At 42.7% G+C, this 23,420-nt stretch overlaps 1 protein-coding gene across 3 annotated transcripts in view; it reads right to left on the reverse strand.

Annotated features, from left to right (window-relative positions):
• Positions 1-23,420, reverse strand: part of LOC128645441 (neurabin-1) — an 824,161-nt gene that overhangs the window by 643,993 nt on the left and 156,748 nt on the right. For all 3 annotated transcript variants that reach the window (XM_053698450.1, XM_053698449.1, XM_053698448.1), the window contains exon 4: positions 21,961-22,081. In XM_053698450.1, the coding sequence (XP_053554425.1) occupies positions 21,961-22,081 (121 nt within the window). The remainder of the gene's footprint in view (positions 1-21,960; positions 22,082-23,420) is intronic.

A 23,420-nucleotide genomic window follows, 5' to 3' on the forward strand; every position in this document is an offset into this window, starting at 1 on the left:
CTCTACTGTGGCTCCTACCTTCCCATAAAACGACATTTGTAGGCACAAAAACCCCTTACAGAGGTCCAATATGTCAGGGGACTCCTCCAGGGAAGCTGGATGTCTCAGAATGTAAAAACAACTGCGCAATTAGAGCGTGAAAATAGGCCCCTCCCACCATGCACTCAAAGTGAAATGGCCATACATAACTACTCCTAGGAGAAATCTAGTCAGCCATGTGGAAAACTAGGCCCCAAATAAAGATTTATCACCCTCAGTAAAAAAACGTTCTTTATATATATGCAAACGTTTTACATACTAAGCCATAATAGCAAGTAATATGAATATTACCCTTTACTGCAAGCATGATGCCAGTCGTTTATTAAAGCACTGCAATCAGGCTTACCTTAAATATATCAGGCACTGTCAGCATTTTCTAGTTCTTATCTCTCTAGAAAAAAATATACTGAACATACCTCAGGGCAGTTAATTCTGCAGGCCATTCCTCCAGCTGAAGTTTCCCCATACTCTTCAGTTATGTGTGAGAACAGCAGTGGACCTTAGTTAAAACCTGCTAAGATCATCAAAAACCTCAGGCAAAACTCTTCTTCTAATTTCTGCCTGAGGTAAAAAACAGTACAACGCCAGTACCGTTTAAAAATAACAAACTTTTGATTGAAGATAAACTACACTAATTCACCACATCTCTCTTGATACTTCCCTTGTCGAGAGCTGCAAGAGAATGACTGGAGGTGGCAGTTAGGGGAGGAGCTATATAGACAGCTCTGCTGTGGGTGATCCTCTTGCAACTTCCTGTTGGGAAGGAGAATATCCCACAAGTAATAGATGAATCTGTGGACTGGATACACCTTAAAAGAGTAATAGTGTTTACAACTGAATACACAGCTAATTGGCTAACCAGGAAAGGCAATTTCAGATGTGGCATGAGAACATGTCTAACTTGTGACATGATGGAAGTCCCTAACATGTTTAGATCCTCAGTGGATAATGAAACTTATGAGATCTTGTTTTATGCAAATTGTAAGACCACATTTGCAGTTTACATGCTGGAATGCAAATATTGTAATATCCAATACGTTGGAAAAAACGACAAGGGAGGTCAATACGAGGATTAGGGAGCATGTGAATGATGTAAAAAATTACAACAAGGATTCTGTTGTGGCTAGACATTTTAATCTTTTTCATTTCACCAATAAGGGTGACTTTACGTTGAGACTTTACGTTGAGAATTATTGACTGTAAATACCTTTGCATAATGAACAGATTGGGGTAAGAACTCTTGAGCCTGAGGTTACAAAGGTACTGGGATTAATTATTCCTACATCCTCCAAATCCTTTTATAAAGGATGCTGCCTCTGAAGGATCTTTGAAAACATGAGATAGGACCGCTGGTCAATAAGGAGGACTCTGCTTCAAAGAGAACAAAAACTCTTGATCTCCCCAAGGACAAGGATAATAAGTCCGCATACCCAAACTATTTTTCTTGATGGATCCAAAAATATATAAACCTATAAGTGTCATACACAGAACAAACTTCCTTATAGGAAGTAGAAGATTATGGCTGATTGTCAAAGCTGTGTATCTCTAATTTTGCATGCAAAGTTGAAATATCTAGTACTGGAACAAATTTGTATAGTACAAACAACAGTGGGGAAAGTTGTTCCATAATACATGTAAAAACAGTATACAATGACACCAGATATACACATAAAAAGAAAAACCAAGTAGACAGCCCCATACAAAATGCTCTGACAATCTTTGAGCTTAGTGTTAAATACACAAATGAAACAGACTGAAAATGCTAAATAAACCCCCCTTGGCACCACTTTGCATGATTACTCACTGTTATCTAGCAACTAAATTATTAGATGAATCAAATTGGATGAATTACAGACCCAGCACACTGCACTGCCTAACTATACTGCAGTAGGCCTCAGGGAATTTGAAAAAGACCGGAAGGTTGTTGGGGGAGGGGGGGGGTTAACGGAAAAGTGAGGACAAAAATAAAATGGCAAAAAAAAACAACATTTTCTGTACTGAGCAAAATAAGCATTAAAACCCATTGCCTACAAAACTACAGAGTCTTGGTGTTTGGGACTCTCTGCCTCCTCCTAGTGGTAGAGAAGAATAATTTCCATGATTAATGGATCGTGGACTCTCACCACCTGTATGAAAGAAAACTGTTTATAAAAAATTTATTTTCTAATATGCGTGCGCCTGTGTAAAAAACACTGGCTAAATATCTACCAAACAACAATGGTCTTGAAAATTATTTAAGTATAAAAATATATATATACATACATATATATATATATATATATATATATATATATATATATATATATATATATATATATATATATATATATATATATATATATATATATATATATATATATATATATATATAGGGAGTGCTGAATTATTAGGCAAATTAGTATTTTGACCACATCATCCTCTTTATGCATGTTGTCTTACTCCAAGCTGTATAGGCTCGAAAGCCTACTACCAATTAAGCATATTAGGTGATGTGCATCTCTGTAATGAGAAGGGGTGTGGTCTAATGACATCAACACCCTATATCAGGTGTGCATAATTATTAGGCAACTTCCTTTCCTTTGGCAAAATGGGTCAAAAGAAGGACTTGACAGGCTCAGAAAAGTAAAAAATAGTGAGATATCTTGCAGAGGGATGCAGCACTCTTAAAATTGCAAAGCTTCTGAAGCGTGATCATCGAACAATCAAGCGTTTCATTCAAAATAGTCAACAGGGTCGCAAGAAGCGTGTGGAAAAACAGAATTTATGTTTACCTGATAAATTACTTTCTCCAACGGTGTGTCCGGTCCACGGCGTCATCCTTACTTGTGGGATATTCTCTTCCCCAACAGGAAATGGCAAAGAGCCCAGCAAAGCTGGTCACATGATCCCTCCTAGGCTCCGCCTTCCCCAGTCATTTGACCGACGTAAAGGAGGAATATTTGCATAGGAGAAATCATATGATACCGTGGTGACTGTAGTTAAAGAAAATAAATCAACAGACCTGATTAAAAAACCAGGGCGGGCCGTGGTCCGGACACACCGTTGGAGAAAGTAATTTATCAGGTAAACATAAATTCTGTTTTCTCCAACATAGGTGTGTCCGGTCCACGGCGTCATCCTTACTTGTGGGAACCAATACCAAAGCTTTAGGACACGGATGATGGGAGGGAGCAAATCAGGTCACCTAGATGGAAGGCACCACGGTTTGCAAAACCTTTCTCCCAAAAAATAGCCTCAGAAGAAGCAAAAGTATCAAATTTGTAATACATATCTGATCAACAGAAGCCTCGTTCTTAAAGGCCCATGTGGAAGCCACGGCCCTAGTGGAATGAGCTGTGATTCTTTCAGGAGGCTGCCGTCCGGCAGTCTCATAAGCCAATCTGATGATGCTTTTAAGCCAAAAAGATAGAGAGGTAGAAGTTGCTTTTTGACCTCTCCTTTTACCAGAATAAACAACAAACAAGGAAGATGTTTGACTGAAATCCTTTGTAGCATCTAAATAGAATTTTAGAGCACAGACAACGTCCAAATTGTGTAACAAACGTTCCTTCTATGAAACTGGATTCGGACACAAAGAAGGTACAACTATCTCCTGGTTAATATTTTTGTTGGAAACAACCTTCGGAAGAAAACCAGGCTCAGTACCTAAAAACCACCTTATCTGCATGGACCAGATAGGGCGGAGAACACTGCAGAGCAGATAACTCAGAAACTCTTCTAGCGGAAGAAATTGCAACCTAAAACAAAACTTTCCAAGATAATAACTTAATATCTACGGAATGTAAGGGTTCAAACGGAACCCCTTGAAAAACTGAAAGAACTAGATTAAGACTCCAGGGAAGAGTCAAAGGTCTGTAAACAGGCTTGATTCTAACCAGAGCCTGAACAAACGCTTAAACGTCTGGCACAGCTGCCAGCCTTTTGTGAAGTAAAACAGATAAAGCAGAGATCTGTCCCTTCAGAGAACTCGCAGAAAATCCTTTCTCCAAACCTTCTTGTAGAAAGGAAAGAATCTTAGGAATTTTTATCTTGTTCCATGGGAATCCTTTAGATTCACACCAACAGATATATTTTTTCCATATATTATGGTAAATTTTTCTAGTTACAGGCTTTCTAGCCTGAATAAGAGTATCTATTACAGAATCTGAAAACCCACGCTTTGATAAAATCAAGCGTTCAAACTCCAAGCAGTCAGTTGGAGGAAAACCAGATTCGGATGTTCGAATGGACCCTGAATAAGAAGGTCCTGTCTCAAAGGTAGCTTCCATGGTGGAGCCGATGACACATTCACCAGGTCTGCATACCAAGTCCTGCGTGGCCACACAGGAACTATCAAGGTCACCGAAGCCCTCTCCAGATTGATCCTGGCTACCAGCCTGGGAATGAGAGGAAACGGTGGGAATACATAAGCTAGGTTGAAGATCCAAGGTGCTACTATTGTATCCAATAGAGTCGCCTTGGGATCCCTGGATTTGGACCCGTAACAAGGGACCATGAAGTTCTGACGAGAGGCCATCAGAACCATGTCTGGAATGCCCCATAATTGAGTTATTTGGGCAAAGATTTCCAGATGGAGTTCCCACTCCCCCGGATGCTCCTCCATCGCCAGGGAACTCCTTGTTACCCCCTGATGGTTGATATATGAATTTGGCCTTTGCTAGTCGAGGCCAAGCCTTGAGAGCATTGAATATCGCTCTCAGTTCCATTATGTTTATCGGGAGAAGAGAGTCTTCCCGAAACCATAGACCCTGAGTTTTCAGGGGTTCCCAGACCGCGCCCCAGCCCACCAGACTGGCGTCGGTCGTGACAATGACCTATTCTGGTCTGCGGAAGCTCATTCCCTGTGACAGGTTGTCCAGGGTCAGCCACCAACGGAGTGAATCTCTGGTTATTTGATCTACTTGTATCGTCGGAGACAAGTCTGTATAATCCCCATTCCACTGTCTGAGCATGCACAGGTGCAATGGTCTTAGATGAATTCGTGCAAAAGGAACTATGTCCATTGCCGCAACCATCAAACCTATTACTTCCATGGACTGCGCTATGGGAAGGAAGAAGAACAGAATGAAGTACCTGACAAGAGCTTAGAAGTTTTGATTTTCTGGCCTCTGTCAGAAAAACCTTCATTTCTAAGGAAACTATTATTGTTCCCAAGAAGGGAACTCTTGTTGACGGGGACAGAGAACTTTTTTCTATGTTCACTTTCCACCTGTGAGATCTGAGAAAGGCTAGGACAATGTCCGTATGAGCCCTTGCTTTTGACAGAGACGACACTTGAATCAGAATGTCGTCCACGTAAGGTACTACTGCAATGCCCCTTGGTCTTAGCACCGCTAGAAGGGACCCTAGTACCCTTGTGAAAATCCTTGGAGCAGTGGCTAATCCGGATGGAAGTGCCACAGGTAATGCTTGTCCAGAAAGACGAACCTTAGGAACCGAAAATGTTCCTTGTGGATAGGAATACGTAGGTACGCATCCTTTAAGTCCACCGTGGTCATGAATTGACCTTCCTGGATGGTAGGAAGGATCGTTCGAATGGTTTCCATTTTGAATGATGAAACCCTTAGAAACTTGTGATCTAAAATAGGTCTGAATGTTCCCTCTTTTTTGGGAATTATGAACAGGTTGGAGTAAAAACCCATCCCTTGTTCTCCTAATGGAACAGGATGAATCACTCCCATGCTTAACAGGTCTTCTACACAGTGTAAGAATGCCTGTTCGAAGATAATTGAGACCCGTGGAACCTTCCCCTTGGGGGGTAGTTCCCTGAATTCCAGGAGATAACCTTGAGAAACTATTTCTAGCGCCCAAGGATCCTGAACATCTCTTGCCCCAGCCTGAGCAAAGAGAGAAAGTCTGCCCCCCACCAGATCCTTCCCAGATCGGGGGCCAACACTTCATGCTGTTTTGGTAGCAGTGGCAGGTGACTTGGCCTGCTTACCCTTGTTCCAGCCTTGCATCGGCCTCCAGGCTGGCTTGGTTTGAGAAGTATTACCCTCTTGCTTAGAGGGTGTAGAATTTGAGGCTGGTCCGTTTCTGCGAAAGGGACGAAAATTTGGCTTATTTTTAGCCTTAAAAGACCTATCCAGAGGAAGGGCGTGGCCCTTTCCCCCAGTGATGTCTGAAATAATCTCTTTCAAGTCAGGGCCAAACAGTGTTTTACCCTTGAAAGGGATGTTAAGCAAAAGCGCTCTGCGCGCCACGATAGCAAACCCTGAATTATTCGCCGCTAATCTAGCTAATTGCAAAGCGGCATCTAAAATAAAAAAGAGTTAGCCAATTTAAGAGCTTGAACTCTGTCCAAAACCTCCTCGTACGAAGATTCTTTATTGAGCGACTTTTCTAGTTCTTCGAACTAGAAACACGCAGCTGTAGTGACAGGAACAATGCATGAAATTGGTTGTAGAAGGTAACCTTGCTGAACAAACATCTTTTTAAGCAAACCCTCTAACCTTTAATCCATAGGATCTTGAAAGCACAACTATCTTCTATAGGAATAGAAGTGCGTTTGTTTAGAGTAGAAACCGCCCCCTCGACCTTGGGGACTGTATGCTATAAGTCCTTTCTGGGGTCGACTATAGGAAATAATTTCTTAAATATAGGGGGAGGACAAAAGGTATGCCGGGCCTTTCCCACTCCTTATTTACTATGTCCGCCACCCGCTTGGGTATAGGAAAAACATCGGGGGGCACCGGAACCTCTAGGAACTTGTCCATCTTACCTAATTTCTCTGGAATGACCAAATTGTCACAATCATCCAGAGTAGATAATACCTCCTTAAGTAGTGCGTGGAGATGTTGAAATTTAAATTTAAAAGTTACAATATCAGGTTCTGCTTGTTGAGAAATTTTCCCTGAATCTGAAATTTCTCCCTCAGACAAAACCTCCCTCCTGGCCCCTTCAGATAGGTGTGAGGGTATGTCAGAACAGATATCATCAGCGTCCTCTTGCTCTTCAGTGTTTAAAACAGAGCAATCACGCTTTCTCTGATAAGTAGGCATTTTGGAAAAAATGCATGCAATAGAATTATCCATTACAGCCATTAATTGTTGTATGGTAATAAGTATTGGCGCACTAGATGTACTAGGGGCCTCTTGTGTGGGCAAAACTGGTGTAGACACAGAAGGGGATGATGCAGTACCATGCTTACTCCCCTCATTAGAGGAATCATCTTGGGCAATATCATATCTATGGCATTATTATCCCTACTTTGTTTGGACATTATGACACAAATATATCACATATATTTAAATGGAAAGACACATTGGCTTTCATACATATAGAACATCGTTATCTGATGGTTCAGACATGTTAAACAGGCTTAAACTTGTCAACAAAGCACAAAAAACGTTTTACAATAAAACCGTTACTGTCCCTTTAAATTTCACCCCTATACAGTCCCAGGTATCTGCTTTGCTGAGACCCAACCAAGCCCAGAGGGGAATACGATACCAAATGATGCCTTCTATAAGCTTTTTCAGTGGTTCTTAGCTCCTCACACATGCATCTGCATGCCATGCTTTCCAAAAACAACTGCGCATTAGAGGCGCGAAAATGAGGCTCTGTCTATGACTAGAAAAGGCCCCCAGTGAAAAAGGTGTCCAATACAGTGCCTGCCGTTTTTATTAAAACAATCCCCAAGATTTAACAACTATTAAAAGTAATAATCTGCCAAATATACTTAGTAAAGTAATCGTTTTAGCCCAGAAAAATGTCTACCAGTTTTTTAAGCCCTAATGAAGCCCTTTATTCTTTTACTTAAACTAAGAAAATGGCTTACCGGATCCCATAGGGAAAATGACAGCTTCCAGCATTACATAGTCTTGTTAGAAATGTGTCATACCTCAAGCAGCAAAAGTCTGCTCACTGTTTCCCCCAACTGAAGTTATTCCTCTCAACAGTCCTGTGTGGAAACAGCCATCGATTTTAGTAACGGTTGCTAAAATCATTTTCCTCTTACAAACAGAAATCTTCATCTCTTTCCTGTTTCAGAGTAAATAGTACATACCAGCACTATTTTAAAATAAACTCTTGATTGAAGAATAAAAACTACATTTAAACACCAAAAAACTCTAAGCCATCTCCGTGGAGATGTTGCCTGTACAACGGCAAAGAGAATGACTGGGGAAGGCGGAGCCTAGGAGGGATCATGTGACCAGCTTTGCTGGGCTCTTTGCCATTTCCTGTTGGGGAAGAGAATATCCCACAAGTAAGGATGACGCCGTGGACCGGACACACCTATGTTGGAGAAAACCAAGGCGCAAAATAACTGCCCATGAACTGAGAAAAGTCAAGCGTGCAGCTGCCAAGATGCCACTTGCCACCAGTTTGGCCATATTTCAGAGCTGCAATATCACTGGAGTGCCCAAAAGCACAAGGTGTGCAATACTCAGAGACATGGCCAAGGTAAGAAAGGCTGAAAGACGAACACCACTGAACAAGACACACAAGCTGAAACGTCAAGACTGGGCCAAGAAATATCTCAAGACTGATTTTTCTAAGGTTTTATGGACTGATGAAATGAGAGTGAGTCTTGATGGGCCAGATGGATGGGCCCGTGGCTGGATTGGTAAAGGGCAGAGAGCTCCAGTCCGACTCAGACGCCAGCAAGGTGGAGGTGGAGTACTGGTTTGGGCTGGTATCATCAAAGATGAGCTTGTGGGGCCTTTTCGGGTTGAGGATGGAGTCAAGCTCAACTCCCAGTCCTACTGCCAGTTTCTGGAAGACACCTTCTTCAAGCAGTGGTACAGGAAGAAGTCTGCATCCTTCAAGAAAAACATGATTTTCATGCAGGACAATGCTCCATCACACGCGTCCAAGTACTCCACAGCGTGGCTGGCAAGAAAGGGTATAAAAGAAGAAAATCTAATGACATGGCCTCCTTGTTCACCTGATCTGAACCCCATTGAGAACCTGTGGTCCATCATCAAATGTGAGATTTACAAGGAGGGAAAACAGTACACCTCTCTGAACAGTGTCTGGGAGGCTGTGGTTGCTGCTGCACGCAATGTTGATGGTGAACAGATCAAAACACTGACAGAATCCATGGATGGCAGGCTTTTGAGAGTCCTTGCAAAGAAAGGTGGCTATATTGGTCACTGATTTGTTTTTGTTTTGTTTTTGAATGTCAGAAATGTATATTTGTGAATGTTGAGATGTTATATTGGTTTCACTGGTAAAAATAAATAATTGAAATGGGTATATATTTGTTTTTTGTCAAGTTGCCTAATAATTATGCACAGTAATAGTCACCTGCACACACAGATATCCCCCTAAAATAGCTATAACTAAAAACAAACTAAAAACTACTTCCAAAACTATTCAGCTTTGATATTAATGAGTTTTTTGGGTTCATTGAGAACATGGTTGTTGTTCAATAATAAAATTAATCCTCAAAAATACAACTTGCCTAATAATTCTGCACTCCCTGTATAAACAAATCACAATGCAGCATGTAGCAGTGTAAAGGTTTAAAGGGAAAATAAAGACAAAATTATTCATGATTCAGATAGAGTACACATTTTTAAAGGGATACTAAACCCACATTTTTTCTTTCATGATTTAGATAAAGCATGCAATTTTAAAGGGACACTGAACCCAAATTTTTTCTTTTCTGATTCAGATAGAACATGCAATTTTAAGCAACTTTGTAATTTACTCCTATCATCAATTTTTCTTCATTCTCTTGCTATCTTTACATGAAAAAGTATAAATGTAAGCTTAAGAGTCGGCCCATTTTTGGTTCAACATCTGAGTAGCGCTTCCTGATTGAAATACATAGAAACAACTATTAAAAAAGTCTAAAAATTAATAAATGGAGGCATACATAGAGAATTGTTCTTTGCAAAATGTCCCAAATATAAAGAGAACATGAAACTTAAACAGGACAGTAAAATCAAAACTAAACTAAAATTGATTAAATAGAGCAACTTTCCAATTTTTTTCTATTATCAATTTTACTAAGTTCTCTTGGTATCCTTTGTTAAAAAGTAATCCTATGTGAACGTGACAACTCATCTGGCAGCAGTGTTTACAACAATGTTCATAGCAATGTTATACATGGTTGCAAACAATGAAGCCATAGGGGCCTATTTATCAAGCTCTGTATTGAGCTTGATGCCCCTTGTTTCCACAGAAGAAAATAGAAGTTATGAAGCAGCAGTCTAAAGACCGCTGCTCCATAACCTGTCCGTCTGCTCTGAGGGCGCGGACAGCAATCAACCTGATCAAATACGATTGGGTTGATTGACACCCCCTGCTAGCAGCCGCGAATCTGCAGGGGGTGGCATTGCACCAGCAGTTTACCAGAACTGCTTGTGCAATGCTGAATGCGGAGAGCGTATGCTGTACGCATTCAGCGATGTCTGTCAGATATGATCCGCTGATCGGATCATGACGGACAGACATTTGATAAAATCGGCACCATAGAATGCTAAAGGACAAAATGCATGCTCATAAGCTTCTATCACCCTACTTAGATTTACTCTTCAACAAAAGGATACCAAAAGAACAAAACAATATTTTATAATAGAAGTAAACTAGAAAGATGTTTAAATTTACATGCTCTGACTCATGAACGTGTAATCAGAAACATTGCTGGACAAGCACAAGGCACGGAGGACAAGTAGCACAGCTAAGCAACAAGCTAGAGAACCCATCAAGACAATCCTGCATGCTAATCCTGCTTGCAGGATCACATATTAGTGTGAGGGCAACTGGAAGGATCCATAGTCCATTAATCCATGGCGAAAAACAAAATTCATGCTTAACTGATAAATGTATTTCTTTCTTGACACGGTGAGTCTACGGATCATCAATTACTGTTGGGAATATCACTCCTGGCCAGCAGGAGGCGGCAAAGAGCACCACAGCAAAGCTGTTAAGCATCACTTCCCTTCCCACACACCCGAGTCATTCGACCAAAGGAAAAGAAGAGAACGGAAATAACACAAGGTGCAGAGGTGCCTGAGGTTTAAATTATTTTTTTTTAAAAACAGTCTTAAAACAAGGAGGGCTGTGGACTCACCGTGTCAAGAAATAAATAAATTTATCAGGTAAGTATAAATTTTGTTTTCTTTCTTAAGACACGGTGAGTCCACGGATCATCAATTACTTTTGGGAATCAATACCAAAGCTAGAGGACACAGATGATAAGGGAGGGCAAGACAGGTAACCTAAACAGATGGCACAACTGCTTGCAGAACCTTTCTCCCAAAAGAAGCCTCACCCGAGGCAAAAGTATAAAAATTGTAAAATTTGGGGGGAAAAAGCACCTACGCTTAATTCTTGAAAACCCAAGAAAAGAAGACAGCCCTAGTGGAAAGAGCTGTACTTCTTTCAGGAGGCTGCTGTCCAGCAATCTCATAAGCAAAATGATAGAACTTCTCAACCAGAGAGAAAGAGAAGTAACAAAAAAAACGTCTGACCTTTAAGTTTCCCGGAGAAACAAACAAACAGGGCAGAAGACTAGCGAAAATCCTTAGTCGCTAGAAATAAAATTTTAAAGCACGCACATCATCCAAGTCGTGCAAAAAAACGTTCTTCATGAGGACTAGGACATATAGAAGGAACAACAATTTCCTGATTTATATTTATGTCTTAACACTATAGAAAGGAAACCTAACTTAGTACGAAGAACCGCCTTATCGGCATGAAAGAAGAGATAAGGCGAACCACACTGCAAAGCTGAGAGTTCCGACACTCTCCGAGCAGAAGAGAAAGCAATAATAAAGCCAAAACTTCCAAGATAACGTAATATCTATGAAATGCACTGGCTCAAACGGAGCCTGCTGCAAAATTTTAAGAACAAGGTTAAGGCTCCAAGGAGGAGCAACAGACTTAAACACAGGCCTGACAAAAAGATTGAACATCTGACACATCCGCCAGACGCTTATGCAGCAAAATAAATAATGCTGAAATCCTACTCTTCAGGGTACTGACTGAACAACCCTTCTCCAGAGCTTCCTGGAGAAAAAAAAGACAAAATCCTACAAATTCTGACCCTACTCCAAGAGTAACCCTTGGATTCACATCAATAAGATATTAACGCCATATCTTATGGTAAATCATTTTAGTAACCGGCGAACAAGCCGGAATCATGGTCTCAATGACCGAGACAAAACTAAGCATTCAATCTCCAAGCAGTCAGCTTTAGAGAAACGAGATTAGGAAGAAGGAAGGGACCCTAAAAAGAAGGTCCCTCCTCAGGGGCAGTCTCCAAGGCGGGAGAGTGACATTTCCACTAGGTCTGCATACCAGATCCCGAGAGATCACGCAGGGGCTATTAGAATCCCCAATGCTCTCTCCCGTTTGATACGAGCCAGGAATAGGTATGCAATACTGAAATCCCCAGAAAAACTATGAGGGTGGTCTGTGGATCACTTGACCATGAAGCTTGGCGGTCTGTCAAAAAAAAGCCAACTCCAAAACCTTCCATTTGAGTATTTACCTAGAGAACACCTCCAGATGGAGAGCCCACTCCCCAGGCCGAAATATCGGTCTGTTCAGAAGTCTGATTCCCAATTGTCCACCCCTGAAGGTGGATGACAGACAGCAAATGTGAGCTTCCGCCTACTGAACAATCCAAGTCACCTCCAACATGGCTAAGGAAACCAGAGTTCCTTCTTGGAGGTTGATGTTAACTATTGAGGTGATATTGTCCGACTGAAACCTAAGCTACGGACGACTAAGGCCAAGCCATCAGTGCATTGTAAATCGCTCTCTAATCCCTGCGCCTTAAACAAGAGCCAGACTGCTTCCCAGTCCAGCAGGTTGGCGTCCGAGGTCACATCACCCAGCAATGTCTCCAGAAGCACGCGTCCTGAGACAGATACTCCTGAAAGGCGACTACGGGAGAGAGTCTCTTGTCTAATGATTTAGAGCTATCCTCTGAGACAGATCCGAAAGTTTTCCATTACATGGAAATAGCCAAATTAGGATGTCCATGGGGATCATCAGACCAATTCCCTCCATACATTTGGTCACTGAAAGGGAAAGTAAAATCAACTGCACCTAGATCTAAACTCCCAACATCCTGGTTGTAAGATGGCTAAGCTATCTATCGGACCATTAGAGCTTGCTGTTGGCCGGACAGTAGACTGTAGACAGATGAAAATAAATAATCCTTGATTATCTGTCAGAAATCTTCTCCTAGATAGAGAATCTATTAAGGTCCCCAAATAAAATCACCCTTGTAGATAGAACAAGGGAACTCTTCTCCAGATTAATTTCCCATCCATGGAAAAGGAGATTGGACAAGATCTTTTTGAAAGAGAGATTGCTCGAAAGAAGGATGACACCTGAACCATACAATATCCAGAAAAACACCCTTGCAGTACCCCAAGACTAAAAAGTCTTTCTAGGATGACGAAACTTGAGAAAATCCCGAATCATGGGAACAATAAATACACATCCTTCAGGTCTATGTTCATTATGAAGAGGCCCTCTAAAACCAAAGGAGAATGGATACTACTTTGAAGGTCAGAACCTGAGAAACTTGAGGAAAATACCTAGATCCCGTTCCCAGACTGGGAATGGAACTATCACTCCCAGAGAGAAAGGTCCTGAACCCAGTTCAAAGAATGTCTATCACCCTACCTTGGTTGCAGATACTCTAGATTGAGAAATCTGCCCTTGGGAGGAAATCTTATATTGGACTCCAAAAGACAAGACTGACCCTGCAGAGAGAAGAAAAAGAAAAGTTTCCTTTAGTCTTACTCTAGAAAAATCTGTAAAGTCAGGATAATTCTGCCAGACCAAGTCCGAACAAGGTCTCATCCTTGAAAGGAAACGCCAGAAGCGTGGATTTGGAGGAAACATAAAATATTAAACCTGCAATGGCAGAAATATAAAGCCTAAGCTGTACCACTAAGCCACAGGTAGGCTTCTCAGCTGACCAAGATTTCAGCCACAATGCCCAGCGGCTAGCACAGTAAGCCTAATAAGACAAGGCATTGCTCTAAATGAACAATTAAACCTCCTGCTTCTTATCCATGGATCCGTAAAGGAGCAGGTGCCCTCTATAGGGATCGAAGTGTTCTGCACCATAGTAGCGAAGCTTCCTTCTACTTAGGGCACCATGCATTTTAATGGAGGCAGCAACAGGAAAATCCTTAAAAGGACGGAAGATAGGGAGAACCATATCCCTAGCTTCTCCTATTCCTGTGAAAATATCCAAAGCACGTCTAGAAAACTTCCTCAAAAGAAGGAACATCATATAAATGACAAAGTTCACGAAACTTTCAAAGGTTGACAACGACAGGGGTATCGATGTCGTCCAAGTAGCCAAAACCTCCTTTAACAGTACACGAGGTGTGCAAGCATACATCTGAAGACCACTTCAGCATCAGATGAAGGAATTATACTGTCCGTATCTGAGATTTTACTCACAGAAGCTACCGGCGAGATCCCCTTACCAGACTTTTCCTGTAGAAAAGAAAAAGCAGATAAAGCTGCAGATACCGCAGAGGATACCTGAGCTACAGAATCTGTAGGCAAATAAACTCATCCAGGAGATTGAGAGGAACCGCAGGGCACTGTATGTGACGCCATAAAAGCTTGGGACATTTGAGGAGAAAGCTGTGGCATTGCCTTAACAGCATCATCCTGGGAGACGTGAGGTTCAGAATGTAACAATTTATCTATATTCCAGAAACTAAGACATTAGTTAAACAGACTAATTATTTGTCCTGAAGGACATGAGGCTCTAAACAAGAGGGACATAAAAGTTCTTCCACAATATGGTCCACCAGCGCTAATACGCATATATTTGTAGACTGGATTGGTACTCCTGGAAGTTCACCACTAACCACAGTGGATAAAACTTATAAATAACACTTTTATTAAATCCTTTATTAAAAAAGTATCGTTAACTATAACCAAGTTCATACATGGAACCCACTAGCTTAGCTTGATGTGGCATATAAGCAAGAGACAGAGAAAACAGCATCTCATACATTTAGGAAATGTGCCTAGAATTTTATGGCAGGAGGAGGGTTAATTGCTAACTTCACATCCGTCATCAGAAAAGGCACAGCGCCTCAGCACCTCATCTGAGGTTAACAAGAAATTTAAAAAAACGGACAAACTCTGTAGGGATTCACATCTCTAAGATTAGCATACATGTCGGCTTAGTAGTGGCGCCGCATGGAAGACACCCCCAGCAACGGATCAAAATATTGCGCAGTTAGAAAACGAGCGCACCCTCAAAACAGATAACCTCCGCCATTGAAATTGCTCTGCGCACTGAGCAGGAACGATAGCAGAGACAACCCTTTGTTATACATGTCTCTGACTCTTGCAACTATTCAGTAAACACCAGCATTTTAGTAATAAAGAGCAAGCTCAATACACCTAAAAGGAGCCCAATAAAAAAACATTCATTTGCAAATGAAATACACGAGGCATAAGGGATTCCCAGCTAAGTCTCTGAACATATATGAGCCACAAACAAAAACTCAGGGTATACTAGCCACAGGAAAGAATTAACCCCTAGTCTCCTAGTCACAATAGTGCCTGCATCCTGCTAAAAAAAAACAAATTATGCTTACCTGATCATTTCATCTCCATCTGTGGGGGGAGAGTCCACTGCTTTATTCATTACTTGTGAGAATTAAGAACCTGGCCACAAGGAGGAGGCAAAGACACCCCAGCTAAAGGCTTAAATACCTCCCCCACTCCCCTCATCCCCAAGTCATTCTGCCAAGGGAACAAGGAACAGTAGGAGAAATATCAGGGTATAAATGGTGCCAGAAGAATAAAATTAAATTTAGGTCCGCCCACCGGAGACACGGGCGGGGGCAGTGGACTCTCCTCCCACAGATTTAAATGAAATTATCAGGTAAGCATAATTTATGTTTTCCATCTTAATGGGAGGAGAGTCCACTGCTTCATTCATGACTTGTGGGAACAAATACCCAAGCTCTAGAGAATACTGAATAAAAAAAAACGGGAAGGCAAAAGGAGGCTGGGACCCTAAACTGAGGGCACCACAGCCTGCAGAACCTCCCCCCCAAAAGCTGCTTCAGCTGAAGCAAACCGTCAAAATTATAAAATTTTAAAAGTATGTAAGGAAGACCAAGTGGCCGCCTTACAAATCTGCTCCATAGAAGCCTCAATCTTGAAGACCAAAGAAGAGGCCACAGCTCTAATCGAGTGAGCCGTAATCCTCTGAGGAGGCTTGTGTCCCACTGTCTCATATGCCAGACGGATCATACTCCTCAACCAAAATGATAGAGAAGTGGCAGAGGCCCTCTGCGCTTCCCTGAATACACATAAAATAAGGACGAGGTCTGTCTGAACTCCTTCATGGCCTAAAGGTAAAACTTCAACGCCCGAACCACGTCCAGATTATGAAGTAACCTCTCCTTCGAAGAAGAAGGGTTAGGACACAAAGGAGGAACTACTATTTCTTGATTGATGTTACGACACCACCTTGGGAAGAAATCCCAATCCAGTGCGAAGGACAGCCTTATCAGCATGAAAAGCCAAGTAGGGAGGCTCACATTGCAAGGCCGCTAGCTCAGAGACTCTGCGTGGCGATGCAATAGCCAGTAATAATAGTACTTTATTATTATTATTCATGAAAGAACCTTAATGGCTAGGGCATGCATATGCTCAAAGGAGCCCTCTGCAAAACCTTAAGAACCAAGTTTAAGCTCTGAGGAGGATCCGGATTTCTGAAGACAGGCCTGATCCTAACCAGAGCCTGCACAAAGGGCTGAATGTCAGGAAGCTCTGCAAGCTTCTAATGCAACAGTACAGATAAACCCGAGATCTGTCCCCTTAGGGAACTAGCGGCAAGACCCTTATCCAGACCGTCCTGGAGAAAGGCCAAAATCCTGGATAACCAGACCTTATGCCAGGGATATCCTCGCTCCTCACACCAGGACAAGTAGGTCCTCCACACCTTGTGATAGATGTGTCGAGTGACCGACTTCCTGGCCTGAACGAGAGTGTCAATCACTTTTTCCGAAAATCCTCTCTTGGCTAAGACAAGCCGTTCAATCTCTACACAGTCAGCCTCAGAGAATCGAGATTTTGATATAGAAAAGGACCTTAAACCAGCAGATCCCTGCAACAAGGTAACATCCACGGCAGAGATGACGACATCCCCACCATATCCGCAAACCACATCCTCCGCGGCCACGACGGAACAATTAGAATAGCCGAAGCTTGCTCCTGCTTGATGTGGGCCACTACACGAGGTAGAAGAGGCAACAATGGAAATATGTAAATTAGGTTGAAGTCCCAGGGTACCGCCAAGGCATCTATCGCTTCTGCCTGGGGATCCCTGGATTGTGACCCGTATCTGGGTAGCTTGCAATTGAGTCATGAGATCTATCTCTGGCGTCACTCATCTGCTGCAGAAAATCCGCTTTCCAGTTGTCCACACACGGAATGTGGATTGCAGACAGCAAACAATTGTGAGTCTCTTCCCATTCCAGAATCCGAGATACTTCCCTCATGGCTAGGAAGCTTTTTGTCCCCCCCTGGTGATTTATGTAAGCCGAGGTAATGTTGTCCTATTGGAATCTGATGAATCGGGACGACCCCAGAGGGGGCCAAGCCCTCAGAGCGTTGAATATCGCCCAAAGTTCTAAAATATTTATAGGTAGACTCGACTCCTCACGTCCATCTGCCCTGTGCCCTTCTGGCACCCCAAACAGCTCCCCATCCTGATAGATTTGCATCCGTGGCTACAATCTCCCAGGCTGTTCTCAAAAAGGATGTCCCCCTGTGACAATTGCCCCAGTCGGGTCTGTCCAGAGAAATCTGTTGGGACAGATCGCCGTTCCATTGTCTCAACATGCACAGCTGAAGAAGTCTGAGATGGAACCTGGAATGACATCTATGCTGGATACCATGAGTCCGATTACCTCCATACACCTGGCCACAGATGTCCTGGAGGATGTCTGAAGAGCTAGACAGTTGGACGCAAGCTTGCAACGTCTCTGATATGTCAAGAATATCTTCATGGCTGAAGGATCTATTATCGTACCCAGGAATTCCCCCCTGTTGCTGGGGACCAATGAACTCTTCATTCGTTTATCTTCAACCCGTGGGACCGAAGAAAAAGAAGAGCTCTTGAGTGATCCTCCGCAAGACTGTAGGACGGAGCCTGGACCAGGATATCATCCAGATAAGGTGCCAATGCAAACCCTCTGGCTCTCGTTACTGCAAGAAGAGCTCCCAGATCCTTTGTAAAGACTCTTGGGGCAGTCGCCAGACCAAACGGAAGGGTCACAAACTGGAAGTGCTGGTCCAGGAAAGTGAATCTTAGAAACCTGAAGTGATCCTTGTGAATTGGAACGTGAAGGTAAGCGTCCTTCAGGTCTATAGTCATGAATTGACCTTCTTGAACCAGGGGCAAAATTGACCTGATCGTCTCCATCTTTAACGATGGAACTGAAAAAAACTTGTTTAGGGCCTTTAGGTCCAGAATTGGACGAAACGTGCCCTCCTTCTTTGGGACCATGAAAAGGTTTGAATAATACCCAAGACCCCTTTCTGCCGGAGGGACTGGGACGATTACCCCGAGAGATGAGAGATCCCTCACACACCCAAGGAAGGCGTCTCTCTTTTCTGGTCTTGAAGTTATGTTTGACAGGAGGAATCTGCCTCAGGGCGGATATGACTTGAAACCTATCCTGTAACCCTGGGCTATGACCTCCAGAACCCAAGGGTCTATAAACGTCTCTTCTCCAGGCCTCTGCAAAAAGAGATAGTCTGCCCCCTGCCTGATCCGAGGACGGATCGAGGGCCGTGCCTTCATGCCGACTTTGACTCGGCGGGCTTCTTGTTCTGCTTGGAATTGTTCCAAGAGTTATCTGGTTTCCAAGATCCCTTGGATTGCTCAGACTTTGCGGCGCTGAGACTTGTCCGCACGAAAGGGACGAAAAGTAGACCCCTTAGATTTGGCCTTCTTATCCTGAGGCAAGAAGGCACCCTTGCCACCCGTGACCGTAGATATAATAGAATCCAGGCCTGGGCCAAACAAAACTTTCCCCTTAAATGGGAGGGAAAGCAAGCGAGTGGAAGTCATGTCAGCAGACCACGACTTTAGCCACAGAGCCCTGCGGGCTAAAACAGAAAAACCTGATGTCTTAGCATTCAGGCGAATAATCTGCATGTTAGCATCATAAATGAACAAATGCGCTACCCCTAAGGCCTTGATTCATTCTAGAATCTCATCGAGGGGAGTCTCCACCTCGATCATTGCTGATAGAGCGTCACACCAGTAGGTAGGTGCACCGGCCACCACAGCCGCCGGTAGGCAAACGAACCTCATGAATTGGAACATCTTCTGCAACATGGACCATCTTTTTATCCATGGGTTCCTTGAATGAGGAGCTATCCTCTAACGGAATAGTCGCTCTCTTAGCGAGCGTGGAGATAGCACCATCCACCTTAGGGACAGTTCCCCACAATTTAAGCTGCACGTCCGGAACGGGGAAAAGCTTTTTAAAAGAAGAAGAGGGAAAAAAAGGACGAACCAAGTGTCTCCCATTCATTATTAATGTTAGCCATCTTGACTGGAACTGGGAAAGCCTAGGGCACTACCCTGTCCTCAAACCCTATCCAGTTTAGGGATCAAAGCTTTCTCCGGTAGCTTTGGATCCGCAACCTCCAACATAGCAAGCACCTCTTTCAGAAAGCACAAAGGCTCCATCTTAAATTTAAAATCTTTTTCCAACCCAGAAGCGACATCTTCAGATAAGTCGGAGTTGTCCTCAGCGGATAATCTGTCAGACATCCAGCGAAGTCGAAGACCCCTGACACAGAATGCAGTGCCGTACCTTCCGCTTGCGCTTAGTAGGGCGAGGCATTGCAGTAATGGCCGCAGAAACCGCCGTCTGTAACTTTTCAGCAAAGTCTGGAGGCCAAAGGACCCCTCCCGCAGGAGGATTAGTAGTGCCCTGGGGAACTGCTTCTGTAATCGGAGATGATTGTAGGGAACGCACATCGCAGGGCAGAGAACCCTCAGAAGTGGACGGCTCAGTTGTACTAAATACTTTATTCTTTTTAGATATAGCAATATTTTCAAAGCATGTGGAACAGAGTTGCGTCGGCGGTTCGACTGGAACCTCCTCACAGTATACACAGTTAATAGATTTAGATAAAGAGGGAGTATCCTCTAACATATCAGAGTCCTTCATAGCTTGCACCTTTATTACGGACTTGATCAATAAATAAATGGCACCTTTATATCCCATTGGCCTGGGGCACTCACCACCTCCTATGACCTGGAGTACCAGAAACAGCTTTCGTATCCTCCGAACGCAGGTCGAGAAAGAGGAAGTTACAGAGGCCACACACAGTCACATGGAGTACCATGCAGGACCAACCCGTGCACTCGAGAGAAAGAGACACGCACCAAAAAAGCCCACCTCAATCTCTCGCTATTGAACCGACTGTTCCACACTGACAGAGCCTCATCTCACACAAGTGCAGCAGAAAAAACAATATTATGCATAATAAAATCCCCCCTGTTCAATAACCCACTTTCAAGGGTATAACCCTAGATTCTATAGAGATAAAGGAGCCACACTGTGACCCTGTCTTCTTGCGTTATCACATATATATAAATGAAACGATCTTACCAGAATCAACGCTGTGGAACGGGAACACGGCCCTTCAAGTGTGACGGGGTAGTAGCATCACTCCTGACATGGACTTGAGACAAGAAAAGCAGGCAGTGGAACTCGTCAACGCTGATTGCTAATGGAGCTGTTAAACTGAGTCAGGATGGGTTCGCAGAAAGACTCTCCCTGCAACGCCGGAATCTAAAATTCAGCCATCTTCTCACTAAGAGGCTGACAGGACTACTTAAAACTCCAGTCCCATTTCGAAGAGTACTACCCTCCATAAGAGACTACTCTGAATCTTCCGAATCAACCTCCTGTGACAAAAGGCAAAGAATGACTTGGGGATGAGGGGAGTGGGGGAGGTATTTACACCTTTGGCTGGGGTGTCTTTGCCTCCTCCTGGTGGCCAGGTTCTTAATTCCTACAAGTAATGAATGAAGCAGTGGACTCTCCTCCCAATAAGATGGAAATATCCTTCCAAGGATATATGTCACAGAGAAAGCTGCAGTACATGTCATAAGTGCACAGTCTACCCAGTATGAGAGGAAGCCACTCCTCACAGAGACCTGTAGAAAAAAGAAAGATCAGAGTAAACCTACTCAGGCTTTCTATACAGGGACAGAAACATGTTAGGAAAACGCAGTGAGTTCCACCCCACAAGTTCCTAACTGCTTTAAAGTCACCACTGCCCTACTGAAGAGGCTAACGTGTAGTACAGCTAGACCCAATCCTGAGAGGAAAGTTCAGAGTAAACCTACTCTGCTTTCAAAATAATAAAATCTTGAAGTGAATAAATCCAATCTTCTTCAGACACCAAAATTTCACCTACTCCTTGCACCGTAGGCAAAGAGAATGACTGGGGGTTGTGGGAAGAGAAGTGATACTTAACAGCTTTGCCTCCTTCTGCTGGCCAGGAGTGATATTCCCAACAGTAATTGATGATCCGTGGGCTCACCATATCTTAAGAAAGAAAAAAGGTCTATAAAGTGTATGGTATCCAATAACAGAGGTAGCTTCTTGCTGTGAAGAGGAAGATATATTTTGTGGGGTGGGAAAAAAAAAAAAAAAAAACAACTCTTCAGAAGTAGACTTGGCAGAAACTGAACTAAAGCAAACAGGAAGGTTGAGGACATATGAAAGGGTATTTACCTCCTCAAATTTTGATTAAACAAAAATTTGAGCAGGCAGAAAAGATTAACTACCAGTACTGATACGCTTCTACAGGAGTGTGACAAAAATAAGAACACAAAGATTTTATAGAATTCTACAAATACATTATTATAATAAATCATAATAATAATAATAAAAGATTTATTTTAAAATTGGATCCACTTACCGGCCATCACTCTGAGCAGCGCCTCCATCTGTAATAGTTTTCACAAATATACCTAACTTTTCTAGACCCTGGTCTGCGCCAACACCCATACCAATGATACTAATGCCAAGACCACTTTCACCTATCGAAAAGGAATTTTAAGAGTCAGATTATATCTCAATGGTTCATTTATAGTAATTGTTAAGGCAAAAATGTTGTACTTCAGACATGGCAAGTTGTTTATGTGAAAAATAAATTTAAACGACTATACAAAAAGAAAAGTGGGGTATCTCAATAAGGAGCCCCAAAAGTCTAGTAACAAGCACTCATACTAAAAAGAAAAAGTAAATTTATGCTTACCTGATAAATTAATTTCTTCTATGGTAAGACGAGTCCACGGATTCATCTTTTACTTGTGGGATATTATCCTCCTGCTAACAGGAAGTGGCAAAGAGCACCACAGCAGAGCTGTCTATATAGCTCCTCCCTTAGCTCCATCCCCTAGTCATTTGAACGAAGGTACAGGAAGAAAAAGAAGAAACTACAAGGTGCAGAGGTGACTGAAGTTTAAATCAAAAAAATATAATCTGTCATAAAATGACAGGGCGGGCCGTGGACTCGTCTTACCATAGAAGAAATTAATTTATCAGGTAAGCATAAATTTACTTTTCTTCTATAAAGGTAAGACGAGGCCACAGATTCATCCTTTACTTGTGGGATACAATACCAAATCTACAGGACACGGATGAACGGGAGGGACAAGACAGATGGTTAAACAGAAGGCACCACTGCTTGAAGAACTTTTCTCCCAAAAATAGCCTCCGAAGAAGCAAAGGTATGAAGCGAAGACCAAGTCGCAGCCTTACAAATCTGTTCAACAGAAGCATAATTTTTAAAAGCCCATGTGGAAGCCACCGCTCTAGTAGAGTGAGCTTTAATTCTTTCAGGAGGCTGCTGTCCAGCAGTCTCGTATGCCAAATGGATGATGCTTTTCAGCCAAAAGGAAAGAGAGGTAGCCGTAGCTTTTTGACCTCTACGTTTTCCAGAATAGACAACAAAGAAGATGTTTGATGGAAATCTTTGGTCGCTTGCAAGTAAAACTTAAAAGAACGAACCACGTCCAAGTTGTGCAATAGACGCTCCTTCTTAGAGGAAGGATTAGGACACAGATAAGGAACAACAATTTCCTGATTAATATTCCTATTAGTAACAACCTTAGGAAGGAATCCAGGTTTGGTACGCAAAACCACCTTATCAGCATGGAAAACAAGATAAGGTAAGTCGCATTGCAATGCAGATAGTTCAGAAACTCTTCAAGCCGAAGAGATAGCAACTAAAAACAGAACTTTCCAAGATAGAAGCTTAATATCTATGGAATGCATAGGTTCAAACGGAATCCTTTGAAGAACTTTAAGAACTAAATTCAAACTCCATGGCAGAGCCACAGGTTTAAACACAGCCTTGATTCTAACTAAAGCCTG

The sequence above is a fragment of the Bombina bombina genome, chromosome 1 (genome assembly GCF_027579735.1).
Source record: "Bombina bombina isolate aBomBom1 chromosome 1, aBomBom1.pri, whole genome shotgun sequence".
Classification (NCBI taxonomy): domain Eukaryota; kingdom Metazoa; phylum Chordata; class Amphibia; order Anura; family Bombinatoridae; genus Bombina; species Bombina bombina.